The sequence below is a fragment of the Podarcis liolepis genome (genome assembly GCF_965112155.1).
Source record: "Podarcis liolepis genome assembly, chromosome: 7".
In the NCBI taxonomy this organism is placed as follows: domain Eukaryota; kingdom Metazoa; phylum Chordata; class Lepidosauria; order Squamata; family Lacertidae; genus Podarcis; species Podarcis liolepis.
The window spans coordinates 21,578,733-21,599,953 of NC_139561.1; the positions used below are offsets into that span (position 1 = coordinate 21,578,733).

General features: G+C 48.5%; 2 protein-coding genes and 1 long non-coding RNA gene across 3 annotated transcripts in view; 2 read left to right on the forward strand and 1 right to left on the reverse strand.

Moving 5' to 3' along the window:
• Positions 1–4,236, forward strand: part of TTLL10 (tubulin tyrosine ligase like 10) — a 210,164-nt gene extending 205,928 nt beyond the window's left edge. The window contains exons 16-17 of the mRNA XM_083512900.1: positions 888–981; positions 3,351–4,236. Coding sequence (XP_083369026.1) covers positions 888–981; positions 3,351–4,159 — 903 coding nt within the window. The 3' untranslated portion in view covers positions 4,160–4,236. The remainder of the gene's footprint in view (positions 1–887; positions 982–3,350) is intronic.
• A 6,377-nt stretch (positions 4,237–10,613) lies between these two features.
• TNFRSF18 (TNF receptor superfamily member 18) lies at positions 10,614–20,395 on the reverse strand (the record flags this gene model as incomplete). The annotated part of the gene is made up of 6 exons (XM_083513310.1): positions 20,061–20,395; positions 15,302–15,418; positions 14,465–14,552; positions 13,751–13,848; positions 11,942–12,064; positions 10,614–10,747 (listed from the first exon to the last, which is right to left on the reverse strand). The coding sequence occupies exons 1-6, from the start codon at positions 20,194–20,196 to the stop codon at positions 10,614–10,616; spliced, it is 696 nt and encodes a 231-aa protein (XP_083369436.1). The 5' UTR covers positions 20,197–20,395.
• Positions 10,655–13,302, forward strand: LOC310711499. The gene is made up of 2 exons (XR_014528505.1): positions 10,655–10,769; positions 12,952–13,302. It is a non-coding gene; the product is annotated as an uncharacterized lncRNA (long non-coding RNA).
• Positions 20,396–21,221: the final 826 nt, after the last annotated feature.

Consider the following 21,221-nt stretch of genomic DNA (forward strand, 5'->3'; position numbering starts at 1 on the left):
TTCAGCACCCAGTTAAATAAATTATAGCCACTTATGATTAATTCAAACTACATATGCATAAAAACAATTCTATATGAGTCAAATGTTTTGTGGATATTTTTCACACTTCCAAGAAAGCCACCGCTCTCCTGAATCCACCGCTGCACTGCTCATTTTTTTCACCGCTTGCAGAAATATATGGCTGGCACTTTCCCCTTAAACTCTTAGCTTCCTTGAAGTTGTTTATATAGCCTCTGTTGCAACAGGAAAGATTTTTGGGTGGGAGGTGGGTACAAGAGAAAATAGAAATGACTTTAGTGCCCCCTAGTGGCAATCATAAAACATTTTGACTGGTCAAATTGGAAAACGGAAACAAATTGTGGGGAAACAGAGCACAGAATCATTAAACTGTGGAGTTGGAAAGGACCCTGAGGATCATCTAGTCCAACCCCCTGCAGTGTAGGAATATGTAGCTGGATTGAACCTGCAACCTTGGCATTATCACCACCATGTTCTAACCAAGTGAGCTATCCAGGATCAACAAAACAGGGATCACACACATGCCTTTATAGCACATCACTTTCCTCAAAGAATCCCAGAAATGTTAGATTGTTAAGGGTGCTGGGAATTATAGCTCAATGAGGGGTAAACTACAGTTTCCAAGATTTGTAGGGAGCCATGTGCTTTCTTTTAAAAAAGCAACCCTGTGTTGTCGCACAATAATTCTCTTGCAGAGTCTTAGATCCAGGATTCAAAGGCAGAATCCAGTGGATCGTGAGGCTTTAAACTAGACACACACCTAGGCCCTGATTTGCAGCCTGGATTTCAGGGCCAGATCTGGAGATCCGGCAACTCAGCCTGTATGCAAAGAAACAAATGTGTTTCCCCCTTTTTTCCTTTTAAATCAGGTCTGGCTCCTGGAGATGAACGCCAACCCTGCCTTGCACACCAACTGCAGCGCATTGAAAAGCATCATTCCCACGGTGGTGAACGAGACTCTGGGTAAGCAAAGCTGAGCAGCCATGCGGGAAATGGAGGGGTTCAGGAGCACAGAAACAAGCCGGCTCCGCCATGGACAGAGTTGACCAGGTGCCCAGGACTCCCATGGGTTGTATAGCTGTGTAGGGGACCTGGCGCCAGGAATAGGCGCTGTCAGGCAATTGCCCAAGCTTCCAGGAGGGCTCCGACTGCTGATCAGCCCATCCACAGTACCAGCTCCAGCCACCTGGACCTGGCACACTTTGTCAAGCTCTCCTTTGCCCAGCGTTGGTGCCCAGGTGGCTGTAGACTGGCTCCTAGGGAGGAGAGGGTGGCACTGTGGTCTAAACCACTGAGCCTCTTGGGCTTGCCAATAATAATAATAATAATAATAATAATAATAATAATAATAATAATAATAATATATTATTTATACCCTGCCCATCTGGGCGGCTTCCAACAAAATATTAAAATACAGTAATGCATCAAAGCTTCCCTAAACAGGACTGCCTTCACATGTCTTCCAAAAGTCTGGTAGTTATTGTTCTCTTTGACATCTGGTGGGAGGGCGTTCCACAGGGTGGGTGCCACTACTGAGAAGGCCCTCTGCCTGGTTCCCTGTAACTTGGCTTCTCGCACTGAGGGAATCGCCAGAAGGCCCTTGGCACTGGATCTCAGTGTCTGGGTAGAATGATGGGGGTGGAGACGTTCCTTCAGATATACTGGACAGAAGGTCGACAGTTCAAATCCCCATGACGGGGTGAGCTCCCGTTGCTCTGCCCCAGCTCCTGCCAACCCAGCAGTTCAAAAACACACCAGTGCAAGTAGATAAATAGGTACCACTGCGGTGGGAAGGTAAACAGCGTTTCCATGCACTCTGGCTTCCGTCACAGTGTCCCGTTGCACCAGAAGCAGTTTAGTCATGCTGGCCACATGACCCAGAAAGCTGTCTGCAGACAAACGCCGGCTCCCTTGGCCTGAAAGCAAGATGAGCACCACAGCCCCATAGTCGCCTCTGACCAGACTTAACTGTCCAGTGGTCCTTTACCTTTTTTTATCTAGGCTGGCTCCTGTCCAGAGCCCCCAGAAGGGAAAGGAGGGGAGCCTGGAAGTTGTTCTTCATTGGGGAACTTCTGGGTTCAGACTGAGCAGACTCAGATCTCCCTAACAAAGGAGACCAAAAACATTGCATCGCACAGTTCCTGAGAAGGGATGGGTGGATCTCTCCAATTCAGTTTCTCTTAGTTCCTCAGGGTTGTATCCAGTTAAGTTCCCACACTGAGTAGGCACATGAAAATTAATTTAGCCTCATGTTCATAAACTTCAGTAGGATCCGCAATTGACTACAACCCTCTGCTTCCCACTCTGAGGTTCAGTTCTCCACATTTATACACCAGTTTGTGGTTATTGTGGAGTCCTTGTGGAATTTCACCAGCATTTTGGGGTGCATTCCTCATAAAACACATGTTTTTGTCTTCCATTATATACACATTTTTGCAAAGCAACTCTCCTTAGCATAATGAATCTTTGTACGCCGTTTTCACTGCTGCATGATGCCCTACCTAGGATATACAGTCATAGCTTGGTTCTCAAACGCCTTGGGACTCAAACATTTTGGCTCCCGCATACCGCAAACCCAGAAGTGAGTGTTCCGGTTTGCAAATGTTTTTCAGAAGCCAAACGTCCAACGCGGCTTCTACAGCTTTCGATTGAGTGCAGGAAGCTCCTGCAACCAATTGGAAGCCGTGCCTTGGTTTTCAAACATTTCGGAAGCCAAATGGACTTCTGGAATGGGTTAAGTTCAAGAACCAGGGTATGACTATACATTTTTGCAAATTTACTCAGTTGAAGAGCTGCATAGCGAAATTCATAATAATAATAATAATAATAATAATAATAATAATAATAATAATAATTTATACCCCACCCATCTGGCTGGATTTCCCCAGCCACACTGGGCAGCTTCCAGCAGAATATTAAAATACAATTATTCATCCAGTATGAAAAGCTTCCCTAAACAGAGCTGCCTTCAGATGTCTTCTAAAGGTCCGATAGTTGTTTATTGCTTTGACATCTGGTGGGAGGGCGTTCCACAGGGCGGGCGCCACTACCAAGAAGGCCCTCTGCCTGGTTCCCTGCAACTTCGCATCTCGCAGTGAGGGAACCGCCAGAAGTCCCTTGGTGCTGGATCTCAGTGTCCAGTTTCTGAAAGATAGCTAGCTTTGGGCTTTGCCTTTCAGAAACGAGAATCAGGTAAGTTGCCCTTAAAGGTGGAAACTGCATTGGGTCTTCTCCCCACACCACCCCTATTCCTGACTCTCTCTCTCTCTCTCTCTCTCTCTCTCTATCTCTATCTCTATCTCTATCTCTATCTCTCTGTGGGCCTTTCCCAGATCTGGCCATCGAGATTTTCAGCAAGAGCCAAAAGATTCAGAACATACTGCCCTTGGAGTCGCTCTGCCACTTTGCCCTGCTGTACAGCGGGGTGGGCACAGACAACAACCAGTCGCGGCCCACCAAGAGCAGGAGCCACCGGTCCCTCACCGAGAACAGCAGCTTCTGCAACAGCACCTACAACATGAGCCCCGGGCGCCCGGCGGAGAAGCAGCCGGTCAAATCCCCAGAGAAGCCAGCCAAGGGCGAGGCGCCAGCCCACTCGGAAGGGGTCACCATCATGCCCAGCAGGGGGGTCCCCAGGAACACTTTGTCCATGCCCCAGGTCCAGATCTCCATTGTGCCCAACCTCGCCTGCTGCCCGTCCGTCAAATCCATCCTCCGGGGCAACCAAGTCTGCAGCAGCGGCAACCAGTATATCATCAAGCATGTCCCACCGGTCTCGGACAGGCACCCGGAGGCCGAGGGCGACGACGAGAGGGCCAGAGCCGCTGGCCTTGCTGTTGCCGGGGCGCCCTCCAAGGACCGGTCCTACGCGGCTTGGTTCCAGCAAACGTTTGGGTCCAAGTTCCTGCCGGCCAGTGGGAACGGGGCAGGCAGCCCCTTGACCAGCTCGCAAATGGTCTCCCTCCATCTCCAGTCCAGCCTCCCACCCAATCCCCCGGCCTCCCAGGAGCAAGCCAAGCCGCTGCGCCAGCTCATGAATTACTCCAAGATGCCCGGGGACAGTGGCAAGGCCTTGGCAGTGGGCCAGAGCTGCGGCAAATCCCTCCCTGAAGAGAAGAAGCTCTCTCACCAGGGCTCCTAAAAGCAAGATCGCTTGTGTATTTCCAAAGCCCTCCTTCTTTTTCCTATAAAGGACGGCGAGAAAAAAAAGCACCCAAAGCAACCCCGGTCCTCAGTGGCGTAGCGTGGGGGGTGCAGGGGGTGCCGGCTGCACCGGGCGCAACATCTGGGGGGGGCGCACTCGCAGCTCTCTGCCCCTACCTGGCTCACTCACTCTCTCTCACTGCAGTGCTGGCTGTGCGAATCCGATCTGAGCCGCTGGGTCACCGCCCACTGTGGAGGGGGTGGGTGCCAGGCGTGCGGTGAGAGAGCGAGGGACTATCTGGGGGAGGGACAGTGCAGCGGCTGCCCAGCGCAGCGCTGAGCGCGGGAGAGAACCACACCAGACCAGACCAGGCAGCAGCAAGAAGAAGCTGGCAGCGGCGGCAGGTTAGGGGTTAGGGGGCGCAAATTACTTGCCTTGCCCTGGGTTAGGGGGCGCAAATTACCGTATTTTCCCCTCTATAACACGCAGATTTTTTCTCCTAAAAAGGAAGGGGAAATGTCTGTGCGTGTTATTGAGCGAATGTGTGGTCCCTGGAGCCGAAAAATCAGGCAAAAATCAAATGCGCTTCACGGAGAAGGGAAACCTGAAAAGAGGAAGTGGCTGCTTTCCTGCATTCTGCCTCAGGGTCTTACTGCCCACCCTCCTCTGTTTCGTTGCTCTGTTTGCTGAAACGGAACAAAGAGCAGGGAAAGCCCCTCCCCTCCAGGCAAGTAGAGGGGAAAGCAGAGTTCCTCTCTGTGCTCAGGTGCTGCTGGGGGAGAGGGAGGGAGAGGGGGGAGGGAGAGAGGGGGGGGAGGGAGAGAGAGGAGGAGGGAGAGAGAGAGAGAGAGAGAGAGGGGCGGGAGGGAGAGAGAGGGAGAGAGAGAGAGAGAGAGAGAGAGAGAGAGAGAGAGAGAGAGATGGCTGGCTGGCTGGCTTGGGTGGGGAGAAACTTTTGCCTTTCTTTCCTCCCTCCCGTTAAATCTCTCTCCTGCATTCTTAGCCAGCTGCTTCTCTGCACACCCCTCTCATGTCCCTTCTTTGTTTTTCCTTCGCTCCCCACTTAAAATGTGGTTACAAAGCATAGATCCATATGGATCCTCAGGATCTTTGCATTGGGTCACCCCAAATTCACCATCAGATCACATAGCATGTCCATGGCTACAGCCTGCACCAAAAAAACCGCGCACCCACTGTTGCCTGGGGCTGCAATGGTGCAAAAACGTGGTTACAAAGAATGGATCCACAGGAATTCTCAGGATCTTTGCATTGGGTCACCCCAAATCCACCATCAGATCACATGTCTGTGGCCACAGCATGAAGCACAAAAATGATACACCCACTGTTTCATTCAGAATGTTTTTTCCCTTGTTTTCCTCCTCTAAAAACGATGTGCGTGTTATGGTCAGGTGCGTGTTATAGAGCGAAAAATACGGTACTTGCCTTGCCCCGGGTTAGGGGGCGCAAATTGCTTGCCTTGCCCCGGGTGCTGACAACCCACGCTACGCCGCTGCTGGTCCTTGACTTCTTTCAGCAATTCTGAAAATGGAATCTGTGGCATCCCTTATAGGATGTCAAAAATGATTGGTGTTGGGTTTTGGTATTTTTACACAAATTCTTCTTGATATGTTTTAAGGGAGAAGAAAAGGCTAATAATGAGTAAACCCGACACAATTCCGGAGTGGAGTCGCTAAGACGGTTGCAGCCAAGCTGGTGCCAAATATGTTGCTCTGCTTTCCTTGGACTGCATCAGCGAGGCTGGGAGGGAGGATCTTGTTGTCTGGGCAGCCCAGAACCAAACTGCCCAGGCTTGCACCCTAGGGAGGTCATTTCGGTGCTGCTAAGGCAGGGGTTGGACTTCACCTCTGGAGGTGCACTCCATTGTCTCTCGAGACAACAACAAGAAAAGAAAACCTGGTGTAAAAAAACATGCATCTGCCCATAGTCAAGACCCAGATTAATTCTGGGATTTTGCTTGACTCCTGTGCCTTCCCTTTGAGATTGATATTCAGGGGTGGGGTGGTCAGTAGCATGATGGAAACTGATATCCTTGCTCTCTTTCCTTCTCTGTGTGATGTGGGACATGCAATAACGCCCTGCTTGATCATTCGTTGAGCAGAGCACAGAATCACAGAATCATCGAATTGTAGAGTTGGAAGGGACCTTAAGAGTTATCTAGTTCAACTCCCTGCAATGCCAGAATTTTTGCACAACATGGGGCTCAAACCCACAACCCTGAGATTAAGAGTCTCGTGTTCTATACCAACTGAACTAGCAGATGAGTAATGTTATTGCATGCCACCCCAATCTCTGAACAATGCCAGATTCCAGGGCTACCAGGTGCCCTTACCAAGGTCTGTGTTTCCTTTCGGACAACGAGGCACAGCAGGGACTGTGGTGTCTTTATGATACATCGTTTATTGACACATATATACAACCTTGAGCCTAGGGTGGGTGGAAAGCTTTGCATTCCAGGAGGGTCCAGCCAAGTTGGATTCAGACTACCAGCCCACGTTGTGCTTGCAAACTGCTTCCTAAGACGCCAATATTTTTCCTCTTGCTTACATCAGCCCCTGGCAATTCTGAAACTCTCCCCTCCCAACTCTGCATTGTCTTATGCTAACTACCCAGAGTGATGGCTACCAATCTAGACAGCTTTAAAGAGAATTACCGTATTTTTCGCCCTATAGGACGCACTTTTTCCCCTCCAAAAATGAAGGGGAAATGTGTGTGCGTCCTATGGGGCGAATGCAGCCTTTCGCTGAAGCCTGGAGAACGAGAGGGGTCGGTGCGCACCAACCCCTCTTGCTCTCCAGGCTTCAGGAGAGCCCCGTCGCCAGCCCCGCAAACTCGGGGGACAGCGGGAGAGGCGCAGCGCGCCTTTTCCGCTGTCCCCCGACTTGGCTAGAAGGCTGGCGGGGGGGAGAAGCCTGCTCCTCCCTGTCGCCAGCCCTGCAAACTCGGGGGACAGCAGGAAAGGCATGCTGCGCCTCTCCCACTGTCCCCCGACTTGGCTAGAAGGCTGGCGGGGGGGGGAAGAAGCCTGCTCCTCCCCGTCGCCAGCCCCTCAAACTCGGGGGACAGCGGGAGAGGCACAACACGCCTTTCCCGCTGTCCCCCGACTTCGCTAGAAGGCTGGCGGGGGGGAGAAGCCTGCTCCTCCCCGTTGCCAGCCCCCCAAACTCGGGGGGCAGTGGGAGAGGCGCAACGCGCCTTTCCCCCCGACTTGGCTAGAAGGCTGACGGAGGGCTTTCCCCTCCTCCAGCCCCGCAAGCTCCCAGAGCGATGCCAAAGCTGCCAAAGCCCGAGCTTCCCCAGCCCTGCGCCGGGGGGGGGGGGGGAAATAATTTTTTTTCTTTATTCCCCCCCCCCAAAAAAAATCTAGGTGCGTCCTATGGACCAGTGCATCCTATAGGGCGAAAAATACGGTATACAAAATTCATAGAGAAGGATATCAGATGGCTATGCTCTGCCTCCAGATGTACAGTGTAGAACTTTTTCTTTGCATGCAGGAATTCCCAGATCCCAGCTCCAGCAGCATAGCATGGGGGGGGGGAGAGGGGTAGTGGCCTGGGGCACAAAATTCTGAGAGGGGCACAACCAGGCACCCCCACAACAGGCTCTCCTATTGAGGGCATGTGGCTGAGCTCCCAACACCTTCCAGAGCCACAGGGAGGCAAGTTACGTTTCGGGCCTGGGGTGGTGCCACCTTCTTCACATGGCCCTTAAAAGGGATGCCCATATGCCAAGCCTGGAGGCAGCAGAGCCGCCAAGCTGAGAAGGTGCACAGCCAACTACCACCAGCAGCGGCAGCCATGTGTCTTGCAGACTCAGCACACACACACAACACCCCTGGTTCATGCTTCCACCCAGCTGCCCAGTCCACCCAACTGCCCTGCCCTGGCCCCAGCAACCCACGCTATGCCACTGCCCTGGCAACTGCAGGCAAAAGGGAATCAGGTCACTGTTGATGGGAGGGTCCCTTCTCTGTCTTACACTCTGGAGAGCTGCTGCCAATCAATACATCCTCTACACTGACTGTCAGCGCCTCTCCAGGCCTTCAGGCAGGGATGTCTCCCAATTCTTCCTGAAAATGCTTATGATTGAACCCAGGACCTTCTGGATGCAAAGCTGGTGCTCTGCCACCGTACTACGTCCCTACACATAAGGCGTAGGCAGTTGCCTTATACAAGTTAGATCGCTGGCATGTCTAATTCAACATTGTGTAAGCTGATGGGTAGAGGCTCTCCAGTGTTTCAGGCAGGGGACATTCCCAGCCCTACTTGGAAATGCCAGGGATCGAACCTGGGACCTTCTTCACACAGAGTAGATGCCCCACCACTGAGCTGCGGCCAGTGACGCACACTGCCTGGCCAGCTGCCCCTACTGGGCCTCTGGGTAAGCCAGCAGTCCAGCTTGTGACCTCTCACCATGAAATCCTCTCTTTAACAAAACGCCAATAGAAACGTATGATCTTTACTCAGGTTGTGCCCAAACTGTTAACTCCACCTTTCATAGGAACGCAGGAAGCTGCTTATCCCAAGCCATACCAGTATTGTCTGCACTGACTGGTAGCAGCTTTCCGGGGTTTTGGACAGGGTGATTCCCGTCCCTGCCTGGAGATGCTGGGGATTGACCCAGAGGCCTTTTGCATGCACGCACCGGACTGTAGCCTCTCCTTCCTCACCCTGTTGCTTTTCTCCCCCCTTGTGGAAATGCCAGCCCCATTGTTTGCGAGATTAATGTAGCTTCAGAATCTCAGCTGGATTAAAAGAGTGCGCAAGCGCAAAGCACACCCCCAGCTTCCAGCCGGCTAACAAAACCATCCTTTCTTCACACTGGTCCTGAAATTCAAGTGGGGAAAACACCTGAAGCCGTGAGTCACGGAGAACGGTTGAAAACATTTTAAAGAGGCACGCACTCCGTTGCAGGGCGTTTCAGAGAAAGGGAAAGTGTCCATGAGGTCACCCGCTTTCGCAGTCACGAATTTCCACAGTCTCTTTACTAGCAGCGGAAAGAAAGAAACGAGTGAAGCTGAAGCTTTATTGTTTTAACGGAGAATTGTCAGTTTCACAAAGGAAGCGCAGCTCAAGGCTCTGGGGTTGCCACCCCCCCTTCCTTTTCTAAAAATTAAAAAAAAAGAAAAGGCGATTCTCGTTAAGAGATGGGGGTGGCGCCGCTGCTTTTGCATGAAAGCAAACTTTCTTCCCTTGCGTCAGAATTGCACCCTTTGAAACAGTGGAAGAAGCAGCGGAGTAAAAGGGGGAAAAAGCCTTCAGGTTTCTCGAAACAAGGAAAGCTGACGACAACGGCCTCCAGAACAGAGAGTGAGGAGGGACGTCATTATGGGGGTGGTGAGATAAGCAGAAAAGCCTCCAGGCAGCCTGCAGTTGGAGATACACATTTTGCCAGAGGGTGGGAAACAGCTCAGGGGAATCCTGTTAAGATTGCCATTTTGCAGATTCTAAGCTGAGTCTTGCTTACCAAACAGGGAGAGGCTCTTGGAGAAGGTGTTTCCAAGCCAGGGGCCTCCAAATGATTTAGACTACACCTTGCCTCACCCTATGGTCCGGGACAATGGGAGACGTTGCCCACAACATCAGGAGGGTGCCAACCAAGGGAAGGCTGACCTAGGCATGAAGGGCATGTCATTCCATGTCTTGCCACCCCCACCAATATACATAGACAGGGTTGCTAACAGGCCGGTCGATTGCTGATCTGACCAGTGAAATGGCCTTCTGAGCTGAGCTAATCCTGCTCAGAGTAGATCCCTTGAAGTTAATGGGCAGGACTGGCTCAGGTCCATTCAGTTCAGTTAGCCTACTCCCAGTGAAATGTAGTTGGAGATGACCCTCCTCTCTCAGAGAACCAGAAATGGAATTCTGGGAAGTCAGATTCTGCAAGGCTCCGCCCACAACCCTCCCAATCACATTCTGGCTCCACCTCCAATGTACGCCAGATTCCGCCAGACTCCGCCTTGCCCTCTGGCCCCGCCTTCCCTGGCTCCATATCCATGGAGTACTCATAGGACCAGTTTTTGTAAAACAAAAAATTGGACGTCAGCTGCCCTACCCACGAGGATGTCTCCTGCATTCTCCATCTTCCAAACCCTGCCTTGGAAAGTGAGGTGGGTGGCTTCTTCCAGCAGTTGCAACTGGGGATGGGTGAATAGCGAAAGCGGGGTTGGAATTGCCATCTCCTGGAGATCTTTCCTCGTAACCTGATTTCCCTAGCCAGCAAGGAAAGCTTTCATAGTCACAGGGTGTGGAGCAGGTGATCTGATCCAGAGACAGCTAGTAGCAGTGAAGGAGCCAACCTAGAGGGAAACATCTCAGGGGCCCAAAGCCCCATCATGCTACAACAAAGATAGTAGCTGCCGTTCATATAGTTCAGCCGCCTAGATATGGCGGGGCGAGTTTTGCACGTGCTTGTGGATCCGCCCCAAGTTCTTTCAATGGGCCAAAGAGATCTGTGAGGCCTTCCATTTGTCCATGTTCTCCCCATGCTCTTCCTCTGGGAACTGGCAACTGCAGGTGTCTTCATGATGAGATCCTAGGAAGTTTGAAGGGCGGACGGATTCAGGCTCTGCAGGACAAAGGTACCAATGGTAAAGGAGGGATGTCTGAGGACCATGTTCCTTCCTGGGAAATGTGGCATGGCCCAGAGGTGGGCGGGGCCAAAGGCCAAAGTGGGTGGAGTAATGAATGTAAATTTTACCGTCATGCGGTAGGTGGAGTACCCTCCAACCAGGAAAGGATGGGTGAATGGGCACAAAAAATGAGGACATGCAATAATTAAACCTGTGGTGAAGGGAGAAGGAGGTGTTGGGTTCAATCCTGCTGGGTGCTGCTTTGATAGCACATTCCCTGCAAGGAAGCCCTGCCAAAGCAGACCCTGCAGAGACTGCCTGCATCTTCTGTTTCTCCTCTGCCTCATAACCAGCCCACCTTCTGTCAGGGGCAGATCACAACCCAACCTGAGTTGACTGGGGCTGTCTCTCCGCTCAATGCAGGGTGATTTGGCGCTGGATCCGGGCTTGGGTCAGATCCAGAGCACAACCCTATTGGAAGTTGGCATAGTCCAGGTGTCATGGACCTGATGGATGCAGAGGAATGGTGGTGGTGGGGAACCAGCTGGGGACCCACTAAGGGAAGAAGGCTCAGAGACCGGGGACTGGTGGTGGGGTGATGATGAGTGGTCTGAGGAAGACGATTGGGAGGAGGAGGAGGTGTTGGAAGAGGTAACAGGGTTTAGTGAGCTAGAAGAGTCGGTGGCAGAGAGAAGTTCAGAATCAGAGGCAGAAGCTGAAACAGGAAGAGGGGGAAGATAGGCCAAGAGGCAGAGATGAGTCAGGCTGGTGAAGAACTGCAAGTGTCACCCCCTTCTGCTGTGACAAGCTCCCCTCCCCGCTTGTCTCCTAGATCCAGAAGAGGGCTGAAATGGGTGGAGGAGCAGCAGGCTGCAAACAGGCGCGGTCTCTGATTACTTGGGGGAGAGGCCTAGAAAGGAGGGGACTTAGTTGTGGGGAGGTGGGGGCTTTCGGTCACAGCAACTGATTCATGGGGTAAGACCTCCCAGGGACCAGCTGCTGTGCTCATTAGGCCTGACACTCAGCCAAGTCTGTGAGGATCGTCTTTTTGCTAATTAGTGCCAACTTTGAGCACTGCGATTTACTGCCGGCTTGCCCTTTGACACTAGGCTTTCGACTGATACCGCCATGGCTGGGTTAGGAGGGAACTCTGGGTGGGCACCAGAAGGGGGTCAAAAAGCTACACTGACCTTCCACCAGGGGCAGTTTCTTCTTCTGTGTCCATACGCAGATGATTAAACAGAACGTCAGCAGGATGAGAAGAGAGAGGCCCATTGCTGTCACAATGGTCAAGATAGTCGTCACTGTGAAATCTAAAGAATTAATGTGCATAGATTTATGTATTTATAAGAGCATTATTTTACCACCATATCATAAAACACCCGGGGAGTACTCAAACATAAAACACCATTCAAATAAATAAATAAAAACACATTAAAGTGACTGGCTGCTAAATAATAATAATAATCTGCTGCATAGACCTGTTGACGGAACTTTGGCTGAGCTCCAACTCCCTAGATGGGCTTCAAGGGCGCCATCTAGGCTGCAATACCAGCCACCTGAGCATTCTATCAGCTGACCTCCCAAGGGCCAATCCCAGCACACCAGGCCCTATATAAGCTCAGAACCTGACCGCTTGTTCCTCATTCCTAGCGTGAGGACACTGCAGAATTCCCTCCTCTCTGCAGCAGGCTTTAAAAACAAGCACTAGATTTTCGAAAAAAGGAAGCTGAAGAAAACACTCCTCCGTATAATTCATTCTCATATATTTAATCCATTTTGTCTGATTTAATTGGAGTTTAATTGGGTTGAGAGTTTAATTTATAGAATTTGGAATTACTTTAATCTTACATAGCATTTTAAGAGGGTAATTTATCTGTAATTAATCTGTGTTCATAATTTATATTTTCTAACCCTCCATTTCATTGATCTTTTCATTGGTTTTTTCTCATATTAATCTATATCATTATTTTCTTTCTTGAGTATCTACAGATTTAAATCTTCTTATAAAAGAGGAGAAAAATTATTTGTTTAAAGGTATCCCCCCCTTTTTTCTTTTTAAAAGTTAGGTATTATTTTGTATACTCTTCTTTACTCAGTTATTAATGGGCTCATAATATTGTAAAAGATGAATTAATGATATCTGTTTCTAGGACATTCTTTATTTAACAATATCTTTTTTCTCCCCCTTCGTTTTCAGGTTTTTTTATCAGATAGGCACTAACATAAAGCAGTGATGACAGCCTTTACCAAAGGTGTCATGGGCTTTGAAGACACTCGAATTCAGGATGCAAGGGAGAAACGTGCTAAGAGGAAGGCACGCTTGGCAAATGCACACCGTGATCAACTCCTGCCCGGAAACCAATGTCCCCACTGTGGAAGGACGTGTGGATCCAGAATTGGCCTCCACAGTCACTTACGGACTCACTGTTAAAACCATGTTTATGGAAGACAATCTTACTCGGCTATGAGTGATCGCCAACGAAGAAGAAGACCTGTTATACATTGTGATATTGAAGCGTATTTATGAACTTAAATATATAAAACAAAACAAACACCGAAATGTGTCTTTAATATTTGCTGCCACCTGCAAGAGAACTCTCTTGCTAGCTGGTACCATCATTCCTGCGCCCCAGGAACACCGATCTCTGTGTCTCCTCGTGGACATCTTTGCTCCTGTCCCCAGAATAATGCCCAGGTCACCCTCCCATTTTCACCCCCTGCATGGGCCGCGTCAAAAAGGTGTGTCTCCAAGTGTGTGAGATTTGGCAACAGCCATAATTGGAATCCAGTCCCGCTGTGTCCATGCTCTCCCTGTGTGTTGTATTCAGTGCAAGCTGTACTCAGAGTAGACCCACTGAAGCGAACAGGCACCACAGACAGATTCATTCATTCATTTCAACAGGTCTGCTTTGAGTAGAACTGTATCGGAGACAACTCTGCGATTCCCATGTGTAGGTCTTTTAGGCCCATTTTGGATCCAGAAAACAGAACCGTACCAGTTTGCATAACTACGGTGACGGGTCTCGTGTCGCCACATTCCACGTTATGAGTTGTGTTCCCTGGTCGTCGAACTGGAAGCCCCAACGTCTTGCAGCTACAAAGGAAGGAAAGAATGATGGTTGGAACATGGGTGATGCTCTCAAGGTGTGCCACAGCTTAGTGGTTGAGCATTGGTTTTGCTTGTGTCTCCAGGCTTGGAGAGTCTCCTCTCTGAATCCCTGGAGAGCTGCTGCCAGTCAGTGTAGACAACACTGAGTTAGATGGACCAATGGTCTCTCTCGGTATGTTCTTATAATAAAAATAAAAGGTAAAGGGACCCCTGACCATTAGGTCCAGTCGTGACCGACTCTGGGGTTGCGGCGCTCATCTCGCTTTATCAGCCGAGGTAGGCGGTGTACAGCTTCTGGGTCATGTGGCCAGCATGACTAAGTCGCTTCTGGCGAACCAGAGCAGCGCACGGAAACGCCGTTTACCTTCCCGCCAGAGTGGTACCTGTTTATCTACTTGCACTTAAATGTGCTTTCGAATTGCTAGGTTGGCAGGAGCAGGGACCGAGCAACGGGCGCTTACCCCGCCGCGGGGATTTGAACCGCCGACCTTCTGATCTGCAAGTCCTAGGCTCTGTGGTTTAACCCACAGCGCCACCTACGTCCCTTTCTAGAATAAAATAGCATTATTATTATTATGCTGCAAAGCAGAGAATGACTTACTTTGCCCAAGGTCTGCAACAGCTGCCTTTGGCATCAGAGAAAGTTCCATTAGGGCATGGGCTGCAGAAATATCTGAAGTCAATAGTGCCTGGAAGAAGGAAGAGGGGAGGTCGTTACTTACTGCTGAGAAGCTCCTAGATGTGCTTTTACTCTTTCTAACAAAGCAACGTTTTCTCTATTTTTGCTTAGTAAATCTCTGTACAAGCACTCCAAAACAGTTTTCAATAAGCGACGAACTATAAAATTGAGTGAGACGGTAGAACAATTCGGAACTTTAAAAGAAGCCGATACAGTACGCTGTTCCAAAAAAACCCTAGTCGAACATATTTATTATTATGTATAAAATTTGTATACCGCCTTATACACATAGATCACAGGGTGGTTCATAACCTAAGATTACAGTATAAAAACCCCACAAAATACATAATGAAAAATAAAAACAAAGACAACCCAATAATTCTCCCCCTTCCACAATATATTTTATAGGGCATTAGATGTCAATCACACCTATTGTTCAGGCTCAGAACCTGGCAGAGTCCTCCAGGCTCCGCCCTCAGATCCACCACACCCTGCCAGGCTCCGCCCCCTACTCTATCGCATTCTGACAGGCTCCAACCCCTAGCCCAACACATTCTGCCAGACCAGACCCCTCAACCTTTCTAGGTTTTACCTCTTGTCTGTCTTGTCTTCTATACGCTGTTAGACTACAACTCCCATCATCCCTGACCCTTGGCTCTCCTGGCTGGGGATGATGGGACTTGTAGTCTCACAACACGTGGAGGACCCAAGGTGGAAGTCCTGTGACTTAGAGCAAGAAGGGATTGACTCAAGGGTTACCTGAACATCTCAGTTCCTGCCCTTCTGGACACCTTGGCAGTGCCCGGCATTGATGGCATAGCTTGTCCTTACAGCACTTCCCACCACCACATTTGCCACAGGATTTCGGAGGGACTCCTGGTGATGAAGAAAGCACAGGTCAAGCCAGGTGAGCAAGGAAAGAGGACTATAAATACATATTTCTTTACAGCTGCCCCTTTGAGTCTATGATGGGCACCGTGGTTTAGCCCAGGCCCTGGGAGAAAAATACAGCGCTCCATTGAAATCAATTAACCAAAGTTATTTAATTTATTACAGCTATAGCCTTCCTTTTTCTCCAAGGAGTACATTGTTCCCCACTCCTCATGTAATCTTCATAACTATGCGAATTAGGTGAGGCTGAGAGCTTTTGGCTGTCTCCAGGCCGTGTGGTGAGCTCCATGGCTGAGTGGGGATTTGAACCCTAGTCTCCCAGGTCCTATTCTGACATGCTAACCACTCTGACTTTCCAGTGTGCTCTTTAACTTCAGTGGCTCGACTCTGAGTCCTCCAGCAACTGCAGCTTTCAGGAGATTATGAATCCACACCCTTGCCCATGCCGTGTGGGTTGGTGGCCACCAGAGCTTGCTTCCCCACTGAACCCTGCAGGGACATCTCTCTTGACAGCCTTTGATCACTGGTTCACAGACTCCTTGGGAGATCAAGAGAATCTCCCGCTTGGACTACTGCAATGCGCTCTACGTGGGGCTACCTTTGAAGGTGACCCGGAAACTGCAATTAATCCAGAATGCGGCAGCTAGACTGGTGACTGGGAGTGGCCGCCGGGACCACATAACACCGGTCCTGAGAGATCTGCATTGGCTCCCAGTACATTTCCGAGCACAATTCAAAGTGTTGGTGCTGACCTTTAAAGCCCTGAACGGCCTCAGTCCTGTATACCTGAAGGAGCGTCTCCATCCCCATCGTTCAGCCCAGACACTGAGATCCAGCACCGAGGGCCTTCTGGTGGATCCCTCATTGCGAGAAGTGGGGTTACAGGGAACCAGACAGAGGGTCTTCTCAGTAGTGGCACCCGCCCTGTGGAACGCCCTCCCTTCAGATGTGAAGGAAATAAGCAGCTATCTTATCTTTAAAAGACATCTGAAGGCAGCCCTGTTTAGGGAAGTTTTTAAGATTTAATGCTGTATTGTTTTTAACACTTGATTGGAAGCTGCCCAGAGTGGCTGGGGAAAATCAGCCAGATGGGTGGGGTATAAATAATAAATAATTATTATTATTATTATTATTATTATTATTATTATTATTATTACCCCAAACAAAGACCAGCAGAGCCAGAAACGCCATTGCCTCAAAGAAGCCAACAGCTACAGAAAAAGGCACTGGTCGCTTAACTGGCCTGAAGGGGCACTAAGAGGGTGGGGATTCTAGTTAATGACTACCTAGCCTTACTATAAATCCTCAGCTGGTTACTTGAGGACTTTGCTGAGAAGACTTGGGTGACATGTCTCGCCTTATGGGGTGCTATCCGTGGTCCTGAAGCCTTGCCAAACTACTGGCCGCTTCTTGTTTCGGTCATCATTCTTAGTGGAAGACATCCCTATGGATCATGACACACCCATCCCTTGGGAGAAGAGGAAAGATGCTGGCTACCAACCAATTGGAGCAGTATGGCAACTGAAATGAGTCTGCCCCCTGGAAACAGCCCCAAATCCAAATTATTATGGCCTAACCCAGCACTAACTGCTGCCACTTAGGCTTGCAAATGGACACCTAGTGGTCTATGGTGGTCTATGGCAAACAAGAACTGCGCCAGATGTACCCCTTTTGTCTAGCAGAAAGTTAGGTAGGCATGTTGTTTTTTTATATATATAAAATATTTATTAAAGTTTCAGAAAAAGAAATTACATAAAAACAAGAAATACAAAAGTAAAAGACAAAAATAAAAATACAAGAAAAATACAGAATAAAAAAGTACACTTACAGAAAAAAGAAAAAAAGGAAAAATAAAACATCAATCTTTCCATATCTTACATTCATATCCTTGTTTCCCTGACCTCCTCATACCTCCCTTTTTTGTGTTCCAATTCAATTAATTAATTCAGCAATTTCTTTCCCTCCTTATTATCCTGATCTTTAATCTTAATATATTATAACATTAATTTTTTACCTATTTAAAAATCCATTTTTTCCATATTCTTTTATATCATTACAGCTAGAAACCACTTAACTTCAATCAAACATCATTCTAACATTCATTAATTTTGCAATATTTCTGTAAATAATCTTTAAATTTCTTCCACTCTTCTTCCACCGACTCTTGAAAGTTAGGCATGTTGGTAGTGTATAATTCTTATTTTCAGCTCATGCGGTTTCAATGTTTTGGTCAATGGGAAATGTTTAAACCACCACATGGCTCAATAGTGAAATGATAGATAATATTAGTTGTTTTAAATGGTTCTAATGTTGCTTTTAATGCTGTAACCCACCCTGGGACCTTAAGGTGAAGAGTTTGTAATAAACTGATCACCGTCACGATAAATAAGACCTGGAAAGATAGAAAAGAAGGAGGCAGCAGGATTGGGTGGCAGACAGATTGGCTGTTTAGGTAGAATAGATTGGATAGCTAGATTGATATACACGGCAAGTAAGATTAAATTATATAGAGATGGATAGAAAATGCACACCGTTCAATAAACAAAAGAATAGAAGGGATTGATAAGAAGACAGGTTGGAATATTGTAAGTAGATAGAATAGATTTATTGGATTGACAATGATATATAGAAATGGTAGATAGGATAGTTGGGTAAAAAAAATCGAAACTAACACACAGGTCAATAAACAAAAGGATATAAAAGACTGATAAGCTCTATAAAGATGGAGAAAAAAGAGAGAGGAAACAATAGGAACAGATCGGATAGACAGATAGGCATGGGATTGTAAAGTTATGGAATTATAGGTAGAAACTAGTATGTGGGTCAATAGACAAAATATAGATAAGATTGGTAAGTTGCAAATATAGAAAATAAAGGATAGCATAGGAAGATAGGTAAAATAACAGATAATGCATTTGACAGAATAGAAAGGGAGATGAAATAGATTGAACAGATAGATTGACATTTATGGTGAAGAGGGTAGTTAAGTTGTGCAAAGATAGAAAAACAGGATATATAAAATAGGTAGACAAGGTAGAATAGGTAAGATGGATAGAATAGCCGGACATTATATCAGCTATGGCAAAGTGTAGTTTTTAGGAAGTTCTCAGTATTACAAATAAAATTATCTCAGTGAACTTTGGTTTAACCACTGAACCGCTTGGCCTGTCTTATGTAAGAGGTCTTTCTGTTGCTTGTTATGCAATAGTTCTCTTGAACCCTGAGGTGAGACTTTGGAAATGGGGAGACACATTCCGAACACAATGGTATCTTTCCTCCTAACCATTAGACTCATTTTCAAGGTATCAAGACAAGAACCCCCTAGCTGAAACCTCTGGCAATGTCCTAAGCTTCACGTTGAAAATTAGTGGTGATCCCCTGCAGTTGTTTTTAAAAAGATACAGGAAAAATGAGTGGGAATAATTTTCACAAGTCATCTGCTGGTTTCCTAAGCTTAAGAATGTCAGTTTGACATTTAAGGGCTGTAGCTCAGCAGGAGTGTAACTGCTTTGCATGCAGAAGGTCCCAGGTTTGATCCCTCGCAACTCCAGGTAAGGTTGGGAGATACAACCTGTCTGAAGCTCTGGATAATACCTGCTAGTCAAAAGCAGTGATGTTAAGCTGCATGGATCAGTATAAGGCAACTTCCTATGTTCCTATATCTTAAAGGAAGGGCTGAACTCAGTGGTCGAACTTTGCATGCAGAAAGTCCCCAGTTCAGTTCCTGACGTCCCCAAAGGAGGGTTGGGAAAGACCCCATCTCAAACCCTGGAAAGCTGCTGCCAGTCAGTGTAGACAATACTGAGCTGGATGGATCAACAGCATGACTTGGTTTAAACATTTTCTTATGTTCCTACGAAAGGCTGAGTCAATAATTTGGGGACTACCTGGGTAAAGATCATACATTTCTACTGGGAAAGACCCCCTGCCTGGTACCCCAAAGAGCTGCTGCCACCCAGTGTTGACAGTACTGAGCTGAATGGACCATCCTATGTTCCTACGCTGCAGTGGGACAACTGAAGTGAGGCCTCTGAGAATGCTAGGCTTTTACTTCCGAGAATAGCTAGCCTCAGAATCTTCAAATTCAACAGGGCCTTGGAGCATATGCAGAGTGCCACCTCAGTCAGAGATTCTTTAGCATTGCAGGGGCTTGGACTAGATGACGCTTCCCGTTCTAGGTAAAGGTAAAGGGACCCCTGACCATTAGGTCCAGTCAAGAGCGACTCTGGGGTTGTGCGCTCATCTCACTCTATAGGCCGAGGGAGCCGGCATTTGTCCGCAGACAGGTCATGTGGCCATCATGACAAAGCCACTTCTGGCGAACCAGAGCAGCACACGGAAACACCATTTACCTTCCCACCGGAGCGGTACCTATTTATCTACTTGTGCTTTTACTTGCTTTTGAACTGCTAGGTTGGCAGGAGCAGGGACCGAACAACGGGAGCTCACCCCATCGTGGGGATTCGAACCGCCAACCTTCTGATCGGCAAGTCCCAGGCTCTGTGGTTTAACCCACAGCGCCACCCACATCCCATGGTTCTATGAACTCTCCTGGAAAAGAGCTATCAACCCAGGCAGTCCAAAACCTCAAACCCTAAGGAATATGAAAACTCTGTTCCAAACTTACCGGCAAGAGTTGACGAGCAACAAGGTCTCCCCTCCTGTTGACCATCAATGGTGGATTGTGCTAGTTCCACACACAGCCAGAGCATCGCAAAGCAAAGCCAGCGACCGTCTAATCTGGGGTGAGAGTTGGCTTCCATTTCCTTCAGTCGCCTCTTCACTTCTTCCGCTGGGGATGGAGGCTCACAGTTCTCCCACAACTAGCCCTCTGGTGCACTGGCTGGGAACGCTGTGCCTGTTAAGGTCTCTCACCTCTTCTTCCCCTCTGTCTCCCTCTCTCTTCTTTCGACACATTTTTGTAGCAAAGAGCAGCCCACGTGTTTTCTGTGGAACGAAAGCGATGTCATTTCCTGTATAGTGTGTCCGTATGGCCGTCTCGTACCACAACTCTCAACAGGAAGCACTGAGGCGAGAGACATGAGGGGGAATCTGAGCCCAGCAAGAAGTGCGCTCTCTCTCTCTCTCTCTCTCTCCTGGCAACGAGTCCTTCACAAAGCTCATAGCTAAACTGCGGCACTCTCGCACACAGGAGATAAGAGACAGCCACCCAATTTGAATGGCTTTAAAGCAGGATTAGACGTGGAGAAGACTATTGAACGGGTCTAGTGATTCAATATGCTTCTGAAAGCCAATTGCTAGAAATCACGTGGGGAGAGATGCTGTTGAGCTCAGGCCCTGAAGGAGTGTCTCCACCCCCATCGTTCAGTCCGGACACTGAGATCCAGCGCCGAGGGCCTTCTGGCGGTTCCCTCAATGCGAGAAGTGAGGTTACCGGGAACCAGACAGAGGGCCTTCTCAGTAGTGGCGCCCGCCCTGTGGAACGCCCTCCCTTCAGATGTGAAGGAAATAAGCAGCTATCTTCTCTTTAAAAGACATCTGAAGGCAGCCCTGTTTAGGGAAGTTTTTAAGATTTAATGCTGTATTGTTTTTAACACTTGATTGGAAGCCGCCCAGAGTGGCTGGGGAAACTCAGTCAGATGGGCGGGGTATAAATAAATTATTATTATTATTATTATTATTATTATTATTATTATTATTATTCAGAAGCATCCAGTTGGCTGCTGTGAGGTTGCTGGACGAGATGAGCCTTTTGGCCTGATCCTGCTTCAGAACGTCCTTACGTTCAAAGAGTGGCAGGCATCATTCGAGCGATACAGAAAAAGGC